The sequence below is a fragment of the Portunus trituberculatus genome, chromosome 38 (assembly GCF_017591435.1).
Source record: "Portunus trituberculatus isolate SZX2019 chromosome 38, ASM1759143v1, whole genome shotgun sequence".
Taxonomy (NCBI): Eukaryota; Metazoa; Arthropoda; class Malacostraca; order Decapoda; family Portunidae; genus Portunus; species Portunus trituberculatus.
In genome coordinates this window covers 27,269,360-27,286,287 of record NC_059292.1, presented here as the reverse complement: position 1 = coordinate 27,286,287, position 16,928 = coordinate 27,269,360, and the positions used below count along the sequence as shown (strand labels likewise).

Here is a 16,928-nt window from a genome sequence, read left to right as displayed (position 1 = left end):
TAGGAGAGGTAAACTGGGAAGATAGTTTTGGAAATAAAACTGCACAGGAGATGTGGGATATTTTTAAGGTTGTAGTAAAGGGTATAGTGATGCAGTGTATCCCTTACAAAGATATAAGGCAGAGAAACAGGAAGCCATTATGGTGGACTCATGAGATAGGTAGCCAGATCAGAGAGAAGAAGAGGGCATACAGAGAGTTGCAGAAAAGTGGGAAGATGTAGATTTGATTAGGTACAGACAGGTCAGAGATGATTTGAGTAAGGTTATAAAAAAAGTAAAAGGCAGGCAGAGATAAAACTAGCTAGAGCTGGGAGTAAAGATCCCAAAAATTATATAGTTATTACAAGGTCAGTGATAAAAGAAATAAGGATAGGATTGGACCACTCAGAAAAGATGGTGTAGTAGTGGATCAAAATGAAGACATAGTAGAATTATTGAATGAACAATTTTCTTCAGTATTTACTAGGAAAGAATAGGAAATCCTGTTACAAACAGTGCGACGAGTAGTTTAAGAGCTTTAGAAAATATTGATATAAAACCGGGAATTATTAGGAAATTTATTCTTGAACTAGACGATAGGAAAGCTAGTGGTCCTGATGAGCTACATGCCAGAGTACTTAGGGAGGGTGTAGACAGTATTTCTGAAGCACTTAAGTTAATCTTTGAAAGATCACTTAGGTTTGCTGAGATACCTCAGGACTGGAAGTTAGCTAATGTTACTCCAATATTTAAAAAGGTAGGAAGGATGATGCGAATAATTATAGACCGATCAGTTTAACTAGTATAGTATGTAAGATACTAGAGAAAATCATTAAGGGTAGTATTTGGGAGCATTTAAATGAGAATAGATTAATTAGAGATACCCAACATGGCTTTAGATCAGGGAGGTCCTGTCTTACAAATTTGCTCGATATCTTAGAATATATTACCAAGGAGTTAGATGATGGAAATAGCATAGATGTTATATATCTAGATTTTAGCAAGGCGTTTGATAAGGTACCGCATAGGAGGCTAGTGTACAAATTGAGACTACATGGGATAGGGGGTAGGTTAGTTGATTGGATTAGTGAATGGCTTTCTGATAGGAAACAGAGAGTAGTATTAAATGGGGCAATGTCTGAGTGGAAGGAAGTGGTTAGTGGGGTACCCCAAGGATCAGTGCTAGGACCTCTTCTTTTCTTGGTGTACATTAACGATTTAGATATAGGAATTAGTAGCAAAGTATCAAAGTTTGCAGATGATACTAAGATAGCATGTGCAGTACAGGGTGAAAAGGACAATTACAGAATACAACGAGACCTGGACAGGCTGATAGCATGGGCAGACAGGTGGCAGATGGAGTTTAATTCTAAAAGTGTCAGGTTATGCATTTAGGTAAAGACAACACAAACTTTAACTATGAGATGGAGGGATGTTGGCTAGAGGCAGTAGAGGAAGGAAAGGATTTAGGAGTAGTGATAGACAGGACTATGAAATTTTCAAAGCAATGTTTAGAAGCAAGAAATAGGGCAAATAGGATCCTGGGTTTTATAAATAGAAATGTTAGTTATAAAAGTAAGGAAGTGGTGCGTAGCTTATATAATTCCTATGTTAGGCCCCATTTAGAGTATTGCATACAGGCCTGGTCACCCCACTATAGGCAGGATATCAACATGTTAGAAGCAGTTCAGAGAAGAGCAACTAGGATGATACCAGCATTAAAGCGCCTGGAGTATAGAGATAGATTAAAGGAATTAAACATGTTTTCATTTGAGAGGAGATGTATAAGAGGGATATGATAGAGTTATTTAAAATGTTCTCAGATACAAACTACATAGATGTGAGATCTTTCTTTACCTTAGAGGAGGAAGTAGGACTAGAAATCATGGCAGGAAGATTAGAAAGCAAGGCTGCAGGTTAGATATAAGAAAATATTTCTTTAGTCATAGGGTGGTAGACTTCTGGAATGCATTGCCAGAGACGGTTGTAAATAGCACTAGTTTGACAATGTTTAAAAACAGATTAGATAAGCACTTAAATTTATTAGATTTATAATTATGTATAGCACTGCATGATAGTTTTATAAGAAATTTACTATAGTTAAACAAGACATGATCCCCATGTATGGGGATCACAGATTGTAGAGGAATTCGCTGCAGGACTTAGCCCTGTTAATGGGCCAAATATTTAGAATTAGTATATAATGTATTGTGTACTTGTAAGTGTATCTTTAAGTACTGATGACGAGGTCGCTGTGCGATTGATACAGGATAACCTAGATGGGCCCTGGTGGCCCTTTGTTATCCTATTATTTATGTTATGTTATGTTATGTTATATGTTATTACACTTGCTTATCTTTTTTGATTCTCTAGCAAGTTAGTTCAAGCCATTTACTGTACTGTGATATATTATAGAGTTGTGCATTTTGACTAAATAGAATAAAAGCTAGATAGAAAGACATGAAGTGGAAATGAATAAAAAGTATACAGTTGCATATAGGAGATTAGAGAGGATAAAACCCAACACGCACGCACACACGCACACACACACACAGAGGACGATAGTTAAAGATATGAAGTCCAAGTGGAGAACAGTAGACAGCGGAGTGCCACAGGGGTCAGTATTGGCACCAATACTTTTTCTCGTATGTATAAATGACATGCCAGAGGGAGTGAACAGCTACATAAATCTGTTTGCGGACGATGCGAAACTGCTCAGAGGATTGTGAAATACTACAGGAAGACTTAAACAAGATCTGGAAATGGAGCAAAAAATGGGAGATGGAATTCAATGTGGACAAAAGCCATGTCATGGAAATGGGAAAAAGTGAAAGACGACCAGTGGGAATCTATAAGATGGGAGATGGAGTAGAACTAGAAAAAAGTAAAAAAGGAAAAGGACTTGGGAGTGACTATGGAAGAAAATAATCAACAGGATAGCCATATTGATAGAATTTTGGAGAGACGTATAATTTGCTAAGGAATATTGGAGTAGCATTTCACTATATGGACAAAGAAATGATGAAGAAATTGATAAGTACTAAAATAAGACCTAGATTGGAATATGCAGGAGTTGTGTGGACTCCCACAAAAAGAAACACATAAGAAAATTGGAGAGACTGGCTACAAAATGGTAAGAAAATTAGAGACTACAAAAAATGGCTACAAGAATGGTTCCAGAATTTAAAGGGATGGCATATGAGGAGAGACTAAAGGCAATGGATCTACCAACCTTAGAGCAGAGAAGAGTGAGAGGGGATCTGATACAAGTTTGTAAATTGATTAATGGAGTGGATGAAGTTGATAATGAGAAACTGATCCTTAGAGAAGAATATGACTTTAGAAGCACAAGATCGCATAGTAAGAAACTAAGGAAGGGACGATGTCTTTTGTCTAGGCTAACTTATATAGGATTGAACAAAAAATAGGTAGTGATATGATAGTTCATAACTGGATTTATTCCTTCTCAGAAACACTTGCAGTATATTCACAGTGAAATGTACATACTACCTCTCCTTGACAGATATTACAGGAATGGCTGTGAATGCCTCCTTCTTTGAAGAGATGCTGACAGGCTTCCTCTTCTCTGGAGAAGGTGGTCGCTTTCAGCAATACTTCAAGTTTGAGAATGACAGCATCTTCCCAGAAGCTATTGTGCTGGTTAGTGAGGCAGTACATTTTGTATACTTTGCTTTTATTTGCCTGTACATGCTTTGTGTCTGAGAAGCAAAACATTACTGTCAAGGGTGGGAACCATTGATATGGAAGTGCCTCACTGGTGTATGTTCAACAATCCTGTTAAGTTGAATGTAGATAATGCACAGAGTAGAACAGGAATTAATACTTTAGCTAAGGTGAAAGGAACATGATATTTTCTTAGTACTAAGTGTTTACCTTACCTATTGTATGAATATGATGAAATTTAAGGTTATGCTTTATGGAACTTAAATGTTAATATTTAGGAAGGGGAGTGTAGCTCATAAAGTGGAAATGAATGGCTCAAGGGGAGTTGTATACAAGAAGAGTGTGATATTGAGCATTACTGACATATTTGGGATCAGTGTTTATGCCTTTGCTACTGGTGTGGTGTAGTGGACAGTCATGAGCAATCCTCATCATCACAGGCCATTTTGAAAATGGCTTATGATAATACAAAATAGGAAAAAAAAGATGCAAGCATTCATAGGATTTTTTGAATGGAGCAAAGGGAAGCATAGAGTGAATTACAGAATAATTGAATATTGTACATTGAAAAATAAGATGAATAAGTTGTGTGAACTTTGTACATATTTTGTGTTTGGAAGGATAAATAAAACTAATGACATGGTGATCAGGTTGGAAAAATATTTCCACTATGGTCTTTGCATATCAAAACAGGTGACTTTAAAAGGTGGAGTGAAGGAACTGGAATGGAAATGCTTTCCCCTACTTGTTTGTATATGTAGTGAGATGATGTCTTGCCATAACTATCTGTTCTTCATGGAGAGATAATCCTGATATACATATTAAAAGATAATTCCTTTGGTATTGTTAGATGATCATAGTGAGTTATTTTTATAATGTTTTGTGTTATTAAAGATCACTATTTGCTCCATGTATTTAAAATTTGATGTTATTACAGTCATAGTTTTACACTGATTAAACAATAATGAAAGCACGAGGTCTTGATTGTTTTTTTATTTCAGGCCAGCAAGTTTGGTTATCAGCACATTATCTTGAACACTTCCAGTCAACGCATTACAGCCATGGACCAAATGAAGAGCTTTGTGGACTCTGCTAATTTTTCTGGTAGGTAATTTTCCATTGTCCTATTCCTCCAATCCCTCTTCAGGATCCCTCAAAGTGGAGGTCGCTCTGCCATTTCACCTCTGCCAGTTGGGGAAACCTGAGGAGGTACTATGCTGATTTTCTCTGGCATGATTACTCTTTCCTTTTCAAAGACTCATCCCTGTACGTAGGTACTATGCTGATTTTCTCTGGCATGATTACTCTTTCCTTTTCAAAGACTCATCCCTGTACGTGTGCTGAGCTCATTACAGAAATGAGTGTTTGGCATATGGAGACTTACATTAATAACTTTTACTCAACAATCAAAAACATCAACAACTTTACTTTTTCATGTTTCCCTCCTTTATTTCATCCTGATGGCACCACTGCCATCACATCTGTCTCTTAAAGCTGAACTCTTCTCTCAAACCTTTGTTAAAAACTCTACCTTGGATGATTCTGAGCTTGTCCCTCCCTCTGACTATTTCATGTCCTTAGTGGAAATTCTTTGTAATGATGTTTTCTATGCCCTAGTTGGTCTGAACCCATGGAAGGTAGGCTGACGGACCTGATGGGGTCCTTCCCATTATTCTCAAAAACTGTTCCTTCGTGCTTGAACCTTGCCTAGCCAAACTCTTTCAACTCTGTCTTCTACCTTTTTTCCTTACTGCAAGTTTGCCTACATTAATTGAGCACATTGAACCTGTTCCTAGAAAGGGTGACCATTTATTCCCCCCAAACTACTATTTTAATCACTTGCTTGTCTAAAGTCTTTGAATCAGTCCTCAATAGGAGAACACCCAATTAAATTTGCATTGTGGTTGCCAGATTTACCAGATATTGTAATATTTCACAAAAAGGTGACAAACTGCATATCATATATTTTTCAATATTCTATTATCCCATACCAATGTATTAAAAATAGCTTAAGTATTTTTAAATGCATATCTACGGCATAAATGCCTTAATAGTAAAATTGAGGTTATAACCATGTATTGTGTTTTTTTTTTTATACATCTCAATCCGTGGGACAAAAATTACTTTTTTTACTCAATGGATAAATCAGTTAATATGATATTTTCTTTCCTTCTAGGCTAGGAAGTAGATTACATGAAAACATGAAAATATGAAGCTCCATAAATGAGTTCATTATCATAAATTAGAAATCAAAGTCTGATAAAGAGAATGAGTATTACCAACCAACTTATTCTACATGTGTTCAGTGTCACAAAGACCTAGCTAATGGACAGTACTTAGCCATCCTGAAGAATTATTTTTAGTCTAAAGTCACACCATGTTCAGGCTTTGGCAAGACACAGCTTAGGGACATGGTGATGCAGCACTCTTGGGCTATTTCAGTTTCGGCTGCAGATTTTTTTTTCTCATAAGGAAAACTAAACAAAAATTGCTCTACACTTTCCTCACATCACCTCTGTAGAGATGAGGTGAAATGTGTGTTAAGGTTTTATGCTGTATTAAAGTCCCTAAAAGTAAAAGAGCTTAGTACACCAGGTGACTATATTTTGTTCTATATAATTAGTACACCAGGTGACTATATTTTGTTCTATATAATGATGTTAGTTGTATAAACTGAAGTAACTATAAAGAAATATCATGGGAAAATAACAACAGAAAAATAGAGGAAGTAGTAAAAGCATGGTAAATCAATAGATACATTGTAATACAGCATTTAGAGATGATTACTGTGAACCGTGAGATGATGCTGACCTACTCGTGAACTAAACTAGCCAGCAAACATTGAAAACTCAATGGCTTTGGTCCTCTCTTCAATGGAAGATTTCTTAAACGTCACTTCACAATCTTCAGTCTGATTGCCAGTTTGGCTTCTGTCAAGGCTGCTCTACTGGTGATCTTTTGGATTTCCTTACTGAGTCTTGGTCATCCTCTTTTAGAGATTTTGGTGAAATGTTTGCTTTTGTCTTAAACATATCAAAAGCTTTTGATAGAGTCTGGCACACAAAGCTTTGATTTTGAAATATCCTCCTATGGTTCCTATCCTTCTCTCTACATATTTATCTCAAGTTTCCTTCCTGATTGTTCTATTGCTTTTGTGTTAGAAAGCCACTGTTCCTCTCTGAAATCTATTAACAGTGGTGTTCCTCAGCATTCTGTCCTGTCACCCACTCTTCCTATTATTCATTAATGATTTTCTGAACCAAACTTCTTGCCCTATCCATTCCTACACTAATGATACCATCTTACACTTTTCCACATCTTTTCAAGAGATGACCAACCCTTCAGGTAGTTAAAAATTACTGCAGGGATGCTGCAGAATGCCTGACTTCTGATCTAAAATTTCTAATTGGGTTAGAGAAAACTTGGTAGTGTTCAGTGCTTCAAAAATTCAATTCCTCCATCTATCAACTTGACCCAGTCTTCCAGACAATTATCCCCTCTTCTTCAATCATATTCAGTTGTCCCTCTCTTCTACACTGAATATCCTTGGTCTTTCCTTTACTTATAATCTAAACATCTCTTGTGTTAAAACAGCTTCTATGAAGTTAGGCATTCTGAGGCATCTCTCAGTTTTTCTCAGCCCCCTTCCCAACTACTAACTTTGTAAAGGGCCTTATCCACCCCATGTATGGAGTACTCTTCACATGTATGGGGGATCCCACTGACAGTTTTATTGGATAAGGTGGGATCGAAAGCTTTTCGTCTTATCAACTTCTCTCCTCTGACTGACTGTCTTCAGCCTCTTTCTCACCACTAGAATGTAGCATCTCTTGCTGTATTCTGCAATTTTCATGCTAACTGCTCTTCTGATCTTGCTAACTGCATACCTCCTCTCCTCCTGTGGCCTTGCTGCATAAGGCTTTCTTCTTCCTCGCACCCCTACTCTGTCCAACTCATATGCAATGGTTAACCAGTACATACCCTCAATCATTCATACCTTTTTTCTGATAAACTGTGGAACTCCCTGCCTGCTTCTGTATTTTCAACTTCCTATGGTTTGACTTCATTTAAGAGGAAAGTTTTTTTTATTTATTTTATATTTTTTAACTTGGTCCTGCAAGGGGACTGCCAAGTTTTTTTTTTTTTTTTATATTGCCTCTGGCCAACTTTTACATAAAAAAAGGTTTGTCCTTTTTTTCCTACTCTTTTCCTTGCTCAGTTGGATAATGACTTTTTCTAGTCTCATAGATTTAATATTTATTTCCATTGTTATCAAGCTAATAGAAAGATAAGTAAATGTTTGTCTGTACCCAACAGGCTTTGCTGCCTCAATTGCTGCAGAATATAGCAACTGGGAAACAGACAAGATCATTGCAGAAGAGCTTATTCGCAACCTGGCGTTGGCTATGGCAGCTGTATTTGTGATGACGCTGCTGCTCCTGGCAAGCTTCATCAGCTCCATCTATGTTCTACTGTGTGTGGTGCTCACATTGGTAAATACTGAAACATTTTAAACCATATTTTGCTTTTCCTCTGCTAGTACAGTAGTAGATAATATAAGGAGACAACAATAAAGCACTTTTAATATTGTTTTGCAATATTTACTGTTTATTCTATGCTTAGGATGAATGGTTAATGTATTGGTGAAGACTGAAAATATTTGTAGTTTATTATAAAGGGAATACTTGAAGATTGGGACTTATGACATTGTATAGTAGAGTTTTAGGCCCATGTGCAAATGGTGTGATTGCTAACCATTTCAAGGATCATGTATTCTTTTTTCTTTGAAATAGAAGCCTTGGATAATGTGATAATCTGTAGTTAGTTATTTTATATTGACATTGAAAGATCATTTATTGGTGAAGATGAAATAGCATTTCTAGAACTAAATGTGCAAATGTATAACTATTTAAATATTTAAGTAGGCAAGTTGGTTAAAATGAGCATAGAAAAGTGCAGCTACTTTGGCAACTTTAGTTCTGAGTATCACAATGTATGCTTGAGGCTACACATGCATGTCTCTCTGCAGGTTGATGTCATGGCTTTGATGACCTGGTGGGGCCTCACTATTGATACAGTGTCCTGCATCAACTTGGTCCTCTGCATTGGTTTGTGTGTTGACTATTCTGTCCACATCGCTCTTCACTTCCTGCAGGTGTGGAGTGGCGCCAAACTTTATTACTCTCAGGTTTATGGTGTTAGATACAAGAACACTTGGACTTATGATTTACCATATATTTTTAGTGTTTTTCTATATAGAATAGCCTGACATCCATAAAAGATTCACACATTGGGCATTCAATCACATATCACATGCATAAAAGTTGCTTCACATCTGCAGCCTTTCATAATCCTTGCAAGTAATTTAGATAAAAGTGATTTTTTTTATGAACTCACTTTTGTGTAGAAGTTAATTTTTTCATGTGACTTTTCTCCCATCTGTCACAACACCTGATCTGTCCTCTGTGGCCACACCAGACATACTGACCTCTTCAGCTGTAGGCACTCTTCACTATCGTTCACATGACCACTCATTTCAAATTGCATGGCAAAGCCTTTCGTACATACTCCACCATACTTAACCAATAGCTATTCTCCTTCAATACTTTTGACTTTTCTTTTATCTTTCAACTTCTAAGAAAATAATAGCTTAGACACCTTAGTAAACTGATGGTACATCTGTGTTTCTTGTGTATTTGTTTTGCATAACTAATGAAACAATTATATATGGGTGTCAGTGTTATTTAGTTGTTTTAAATAGTAATGAATTGGTAGAATTTAAGTTTGTGTAATATACTGCATTTTACATTGTGCAAGAAGTCATTATGTATCCATCTCAACTATGTGGTTTTTGACAGATTAAGGGAAGCCGTGATGAGAGAGTGAGGGTGACGGTGAAGGAAATGGGCCCTCCAGTGCTGAATGGTGCCTTCTCCACCTTCCTCACTTTCATCCTCCTGGCAGGTTCTGAGTCTCATGTCTTTGAGTCATTCTTCAAGGTCAGTATTTCCACTAGTTTATCTCCTAAGGCTTATCCTTTTGAGCAGCATCCAAGAGGCGTTAGTCACTGAGCATGTTTCTATTGGCTATGAAAGCGTTAGCAGATGAGATAAATATCCTACATCTTTACTGGGCAAAGTGCTTTTGTAATAGTGGGGGGGACTGCTGAACAAAATGACAATGCATACAGAACACAAGATTTTTTTGCTTTACTCTAGAGATTCTTTGTCCAGTTGTCAATTCCAATAAATTTAGTCTGAACAGTGTCTAGTGTGATGAGCCACAATGAAGAAAATGTAAAGTCCACATATAGAAAAGTAATGCGAGCACTTTTATTTTTTGAGGTTTGAGAGGCAGTATAGGTACAAATTTATTCTTCAATTCCTGTGATGTAAGTAACATTTTTACACTTAAAACTTTTTATAAATTTTAAAAATATAAATTTCCAATATCTAAGTTTCTGATTGATGATTGCTTTCATGTTTATCACAAAAGTATCACAATATTCTTACTTGAATGAAAGTTTTGCTCAGTTTATGATGAGGAAACAGCAAAGACTTGGTTTTCAAGGGCTTTAAATATTTTCCCATTTAACCCCTTTAACACAATAACGTGTATTGTCATTGGGGGCACTCGTGTCACGTCTGATGATGCACATATTGTGTCGTGGCAGCTCTCTGCTAAGATGGTGTGTTTTCTTTCTTGGATACTGTATGAGATCTCTCAGAATGTAGGTTGTACATGATATGATAGCATACTTGGCTTTCATCATTGTTACAAAGGTGTATGGCTCTTATATTGAAATAAGTACTGATGTGCCATGCTGGAAATAATTGTTATTTTTTATATTTTTTTATGGTACCAATATATTAGTTTACCATTTTTTCTCCATAAAATTTTTGTGGGTTTGTTTGTTATTGTATGTACCTATTATGAAAAATCACTCCCCATCATCATTATCATTATTACTGTAGTGGAGAGAGAGAGAGAGAGAGAGAGAGAGAGAGAGAGAGAGAGAGAGAGAGAGAGAGAGAGCTGCCTCTTAGTCAGGTATCTCCCCATCCTCCACCCAGATTTTTTTTTTTTTTTTTTTTTTTTTTTTACATTACAAGGGCACTGGCCAAGGGAAAACAAAGTGTTGGAAAAAAAAATCCCGCTGGTTGCCAGGCCCTGTTAAGAGGAAAGTAGGAGAAAGAAAAAACAAAAAAATCTAAAAGGAGGGTCCAGTTAACGTAAGAGGTGTCTTGACACTCCTCTTTTGAAAGAGTTTAAGTCATAGGCAGGTGGAAATACAGACACAGGTAGAGAGTTCCAGAGTTTACCAGTGTAGGGAATGAAGGAGTGAAGATACTGGTTAACTCTTGCATTAGGAAGATGGACAGAATAGGGATGAGAAGAAGTAGAGAGTCTTGTGCAGCGAGGCCGCAGGAGGGGAAGGCATGCAGTTAGCAAGTTCAGAAGAGCAGACAGCATGAAAACAGCGGTAGAAGACAGATAAAGATGCAACATTGCGGCGGTGACTTAAAGAATCAAGACAGTCAGTTAGAGGAGAAGAGTTGATAAGACGAAAAGCTTTAGATTCCACCTTGTTTAGTAAAGCTGTGTGTGGATCCCCAGACATGAGAGCCATACTCCATACACGGGCGGATAAGGCCCTTGTACAGAGCAAGCAGCTGGGAGGAGAGAAAAATGGACGAAGACGCCACAGGACACCTAACTTCTTGGAAGCTGATTTAGCAAGAGTAGAGATGTGAAATTTCCAGTTTAGATTTTTAGTGAAGGATAGACCGAGTGTGTTTAATGTAGAGGAGAGGGAAGTTGAGTGTTATTGAAGAAGAGAGGATAGTTGTCTGGAAGGTTATGTCGAGTAGATAGTTGTAGAAATTGAGTTTTGAGGCATTGAACAAAACCAGGTTTTCTCTGCCCCAATCAGAAACAAGTGAAAGATCAGAAGTTAGGCGTCCTATAGCATCTCGCCTTGAGTCATTTAATTGTTGTTGGGTTGGGCGTCTGTTGAACGCTGTTGAATAATGCAGGTGGTATCATCAGCATAGGAGTGGATAGGGCATTGAGTCAGATTTAGGAGATCATTGATGAATAATAGAAAGAGAGTGGGTGATAGGACAGAACCCTGTGGAACACCACTGTTGATAGTTTTAGGGAAGAACAGTGACCGTCTACTACAGCAGCAATAGAACGATCGGAAAGGAAACTGGAGATGAAGGTACAGAGAGAAGGATAGAATCCGTAGGAGGGTAGTTTAGAAATTAAAGATTTGTGCCAGACTCTATCGAAGGCTTTCGATATGTCAAGGCCGACAGCAAAGGTTTCACCGAAGTCCCTAAAGAGGATGACCAAGATTCAGTTAGGAAAGTAAGAAGATCACCAGTAGATCTGCCTTTACGGAAACCATACTGGCAATCAGAGAGAAGGTTGTGAGCTGATAGATGCCTCATTATCTTCCTATTAAGGATAGACTCAAAGGCTTTAGAAAGGCAGGAAATCAAAGCTATAGGGCGGTAGTTAGAAGGATTGGAGTGGTCACCTTTTTAGGGACAGGTTGAATGTGAGCAAACTTCCAGCAAGAAGGATAAATAGAAGTAGAGACACAGATGAAAGAGTTTGACCAGGCAGTGAGCGAGTTCGGAAGCACAGTTTTGAGAACAACAGGAGGGACTCCATCCGGACCGTAAGCCTTCCGAGAATCAAGGCCAGAGAGGGCCAGGAAAACGTCTTTATAAAGAATTTTAATTTTAGGGATGAAGTAGTCAGAGGGTGGAGGAGTAGGAGGAATATGCCCAGAATCATCCAAAGTTGAGTTGGTAGCAAAGGTTTGAGCGAAGAGTTCAGCTTTAGAAAAGAAGAGACAGCTGTAGAGCCATCTGGATGAAGTAAAGGAGGGAAAGACGAAGAAGTAAAGTTGTTAGAGATATTATTGGCTAGATGCCAGAAATCTCGAGAGGAGTTAGAATTGGAAAGACTTTGACATTTTCTATTGATGAAAGAGTTTTAGTAAGTTGGAGAATAGATTTGGCATGATTACGGGCAGAAATATATAGGGCATGAGTTTCAGCAGTTGGATGGCTACGGAACCGTTTGTGAGCCGCCTCTCTATCATTGACAGCACGAGAACAAGCAGAGTTAAACCAAGGCTTTTTAGCTTTAGGGTTAGAGAAAGTATGAGGAATGTATAGCTCCATGCCAGAGATAATCACCTCTGTTATGCGCTCGGCACAAAGAGAAGGATCTCTGACATGAAAACAATAATCATCCCAAGGAAATCAGAATAGTACTGCCTTAGTTCCTCCCACTTAGCAGAGTTAAAATGCCAGAAGCACCTCCGCTTAGGCGGGTCCTGAGGCTGCACTGGAGTGATAGAACAGGTAACGGAAATTAGATTGTGGTCGGAGGAGCCCAACGGAGAGGAAAGTTTAACAGAGTAAGCAGAAGGGTTGGAGGTTAGGAAAAGATCAAGAATGTTGGGCGTGTCTCCAAGGCGGTCAGGAATACGGGTAGGGAACTGCACTAGCTGCTCTAGGTCATGAAGGATAGCAAAGTTGAAGGTTTGTTCACCAGGTTGGTCAGTGAAAGAAGATGAAAGCCAAAGCTGGTGGTGAACATTGAAATCCCTAAAATGGAGATCTCAGCAAAAGGAAAGTGAGATAAGATGTGCTCCACCTTGGAAGTCAAATAGTCAAAGAATTTTACATAGTCAGAGGAATTAGGTGAGAGGTATACAGCACAGATGAATTTAGTTAGAGAGTGACATTGAAGTCTTAGCCAGATGGTAGAAAATTCTGAAGATTCAAGATTGTGGGCACGAGAGCAAGTGGTGTCGTTACGCACGTATGCGCAACATCCAGCTTTGGATTGAAAATGAGGATAGAGCAAGTAGGAGGGAACAGAAAAGGGCTGCTGTCAGTAGTCACAGACAACTGTGTTTCGGTTAGGAAGAGAAGATGAGGTTTAGTAGAGGAGAGGTGGTGTTCCACAGATTGAAAATTAGAACGAAGGCCACGAATGTTGCAGAAATTGATAGTGAAAGTATTAGATGAAGTGTCAAGACACCCAAGGTCGACAGCAGAGGGCAGTCCGACCTGGGGACATTTATGGTCCCCTCCCCAGAGGGGGACTCCGAGGCAGGGCGTGGTGAAGCCATTATTAAATTTTGATTTGAAGAGAGTGTAAAAGTGTAAGGTGTTGTAGTGTAGTGTAGGAAGTAGTAGAAGTTGTCTTTAGAGGGCAGGCTGCAGCTGCTCAATTGTATAAATGAGACCACAAAGGGAACCGGGAAGAGAGGACACGGGGAATCACTCAGTCTGCAGCACTGCCTACATCCCCGTAAGTACCTCTCCTGGAGTATTCCACCGGGCGGCAGGTGACTACTGCCTACTCCATAGATATGGCTTTAGGATCCATTTTCTGTTGCCTGTAGTGAAGAGGTTAAATGATCTCATTTGGCATTAAATACTATGCACACTATTCCTTCCTTGTATTTCTCCTATCTTGTCTAGTAGTGCATTTGCCAACACAAATGTACCTTTACCAGATATTCTTTGGAGTGTTCATGTTTGGTGTGTTCCACGGGTTGGTGTTCCTGCCGGTGCTGCTGAGTCTGATTGGTCCTGCGCCTTACAACACAAGCTCAGTTGCTGCAATGGGTAGTGAAAACATTTCCAGTGAGAAGGAGCTGGTGATCAATGGCCATTCATACACCCAGGTAATTTGTCTTGGTGTTGGGACCATTTCTTACATTAATCACCAGTACGGAGACCAGTTATATTGCCTTCTCTTACGCTTAAAGATGCCTTCTTCTGTATTACTGGAATTGCTTGTAGTTTTAGTGATTGTTTGTATCTTTAACCTGGAAGATAATTCATTTACTGGACTTCAGAAATAAAGTTTACTGTGTACAAGTTTCTGGGCTAAACCACCCACTGGTATCTGACTTTGGTGTGGGAATTGGTTAAAGAAGTATTTGTTTTTAGGAGTTGTGTGCAATACTTATTCATGGATATATGCTCTACACTTCTTTGTGGAAACCACTATACTACAGTAAGTAGTGAAAGCTTGAGCGAAGCTCATTATTGGAAGATTTTCTAAAGGAATGCTTTTCTCTCTGCAGCACATGTGAGAGTGAGAGGAAGATGGTTGCAGAAAGATCAACAAAATCTCAACAGAGAACAATTTGTAGCAATAGATAGGTATTTAGCATAGAGTTTGTAGCAGTAGGTAGCCATTTTGCATTTATTTATATAGTAAATTTTTTTTCACTAACTTATTACATGTTGGTTGGGAACTAGGCACTATGTATATAATTGTCTATCTAAGGAGAATGGGATAAATTCTAAAAGTAGATAGCTTGAAGGATTATATTTATGCTAAGATTTAAGTATGTGAGAAAGACCGGTGTAGAATGACTGACAAATTGAGCATGGATGCTTGTGGTGTGAAATTGATAGAAGTGTAAGATTTTAGTACAATAAATGCAGTAAATACAATGGAACAGTAGGATAGTACTAGAGCACATGTTGAGATAAAACGAGGTGGTCATTATTAGATACAGAGTAATTACAATGAATGGAGACCTGTGGCCATCCTTTCTTGGAAGAAGCTCCTAGAAACTGGCTTCAGTCATAGGAAGATTAAAATAGAGGTTGGGACAACTTATTTGAACATTGCACTGTCCTCTGTTTTCCAGATTCATGACCTTAATGGCCAGGAATCCAAGTATTATATCCGTAGCAACACATTCTGGTAAGTGCAAGTCCCCTGGATTTATAAGAAAGTGGTGACCAGTCATTCCTGTACTGCCTGTTCGTCATCTCTCCTTGATGCCATTTTCTCATAGGTGTGCTTCAGACACCATAGCAAGCAATGAACTTAAACTATATATAATACAGGACACCTCAGCACTGCTCTTATTCTCTCTCTGTTTCTACCTAACAAGTCTTAGAGCATTGAACACATTTATTTAAGAGTGAATGAATTGATTATTTTTGTAAAATAATGTTCCTATAAATGTTTTCTTCTAGTCATTATTTTGCTACTAGTGACTGGTGAGTGGTGTTCTGAAGACTCCTATGTTACTAACTCCCACCTCCCAACATACCATCTATTGAACCCCCACCTACCTACAACTGCCTTCCATTTATTTTCCTTCCTGCATCCATCGTTGATAACAAAATCAATGATTATAATGTTACTGCAAGTCAAGAGCCTTTATATTATTTAATTAGTAATATTACTATATCATATTTATTTTCTGTTTGTAGTTCCATTGGTTTATCATTATAATAATTTGTGCAGCAGTGGATGGCTGGAGGGAAATAAATGGCAGCTGTTGGTGGGTATGAAATGGATGGGAATAGTCACACAGGAGCTCTCATAACTATACTTCAGTCCTCTGTAGTGAAATGATAATTTTGAGAAAAACGGCAAGAGCTGACAGTCAAAAGTTTTAGTTTTTTTTTTACCTTTAATCTCTCACTGTTAACTCGTTTCATGGTGTCTGCCATGCTCTCTCCATGATAGAAAGCAATAAAGAGAGAGAGAGTGAGAGTGAGTGTTTGAGTGTGTGTGTGTGTTTAGCCACCCCTTATTCACTTACAGATTACATGGGATTCTTGTTTTCTGGAGTGTATTACTACTGCAAAAAGTACATTCCTTGTTGATGTGGTAGATGAAAGATGCTGGAGTAAATAAGATGCTATCAAAAGATACAGGACATAACTGTTTCAAGTTTCATTGCTATCTCCTTCAAGGTAGAGAGAGGATTGACCACTACCGGCACTTCTGCCATGCTTGGTGTGTTGGCTGCAAGTCCTTCCTCGAAGTACCTATGTGATTTGTACTGTATTGCTGTGAAGTGTCAAATCAGATTCCCTTCACTTTAGACTTCATTTTTGGAAAGGAATAAGTCACAGGGAGCTAACATTGCAAATAATTGGGATGGGAAGCAATGAATGATGTTGCTGTGTAAGCAATCATGGTATGATTTCATGCCATTGCACTAGTGAACTTTTTGGCAGTGAATATTTTCCCTGGAACACTTGAAATTTTCGTCACCCAGTTGCTGCTACACCATGGTTCAGCTTGTTCACACTGTGATTGTTATAAGGTGTCCAAGAGATGGCCATTCAATTATCCATTTTGACACATGCCCACATATCTAAGCTTCCCATCCTCCTTCCTGGATTTGATTTCTTATGACTTTGCTTTCCTAAAATGAATTGAAGATGAAGGGATGCTGTTTTGACACGAAG

General features: G+C 38.3%; 1 protein-coding gene across 1 annotated transcript in view; it reads left to right on the top strand.

Moving 5' to 3' along the window:
* The window catches only part of LOC123514731 (protein patched homolog 2-like), a 36,643-nt gene extending 19,723 nt beyond the window's left edge, over positions 1 to 16,920 (top strand). The window contains exons 15-21 of the mRNA XM_045272814.1: positions 3,503 to 3,639; positions 4,665 to 4,767; positions 7,981 to 8,156; positions 8,693 to 8,818; positions 9,522 to 9,662; positions 14,213 to 14,383; positions 14,789 to 16,920. Of these exons, the coding sequence (XP_045128749.1) occupies positions 3,503 to 3,639; positions 4,665 to 4,767; positions 7,981 to 8,156; positions 8,693 to 8,818; positions 9,522 to 9,662; positions 14,213 to 14,383; positions 14,789 to 14,797 (863 nt within the window). The 3' untranslated portion in view covers positions 14,798 to 16,920. The remainder of the gene's footprint in view (positions 1 to 3,502; positions 3,640 to 4,664; positions 4,768 to 7,980; positions 8,157 to 8,692; positions 8,819 to 9,521; positions 9,663 to 14,212; positions 14,384 to 14,788) is intronic.
* The last annotated feature ends 8 nt before the right edge of the window (positions 16,921 to 16,928 follow it).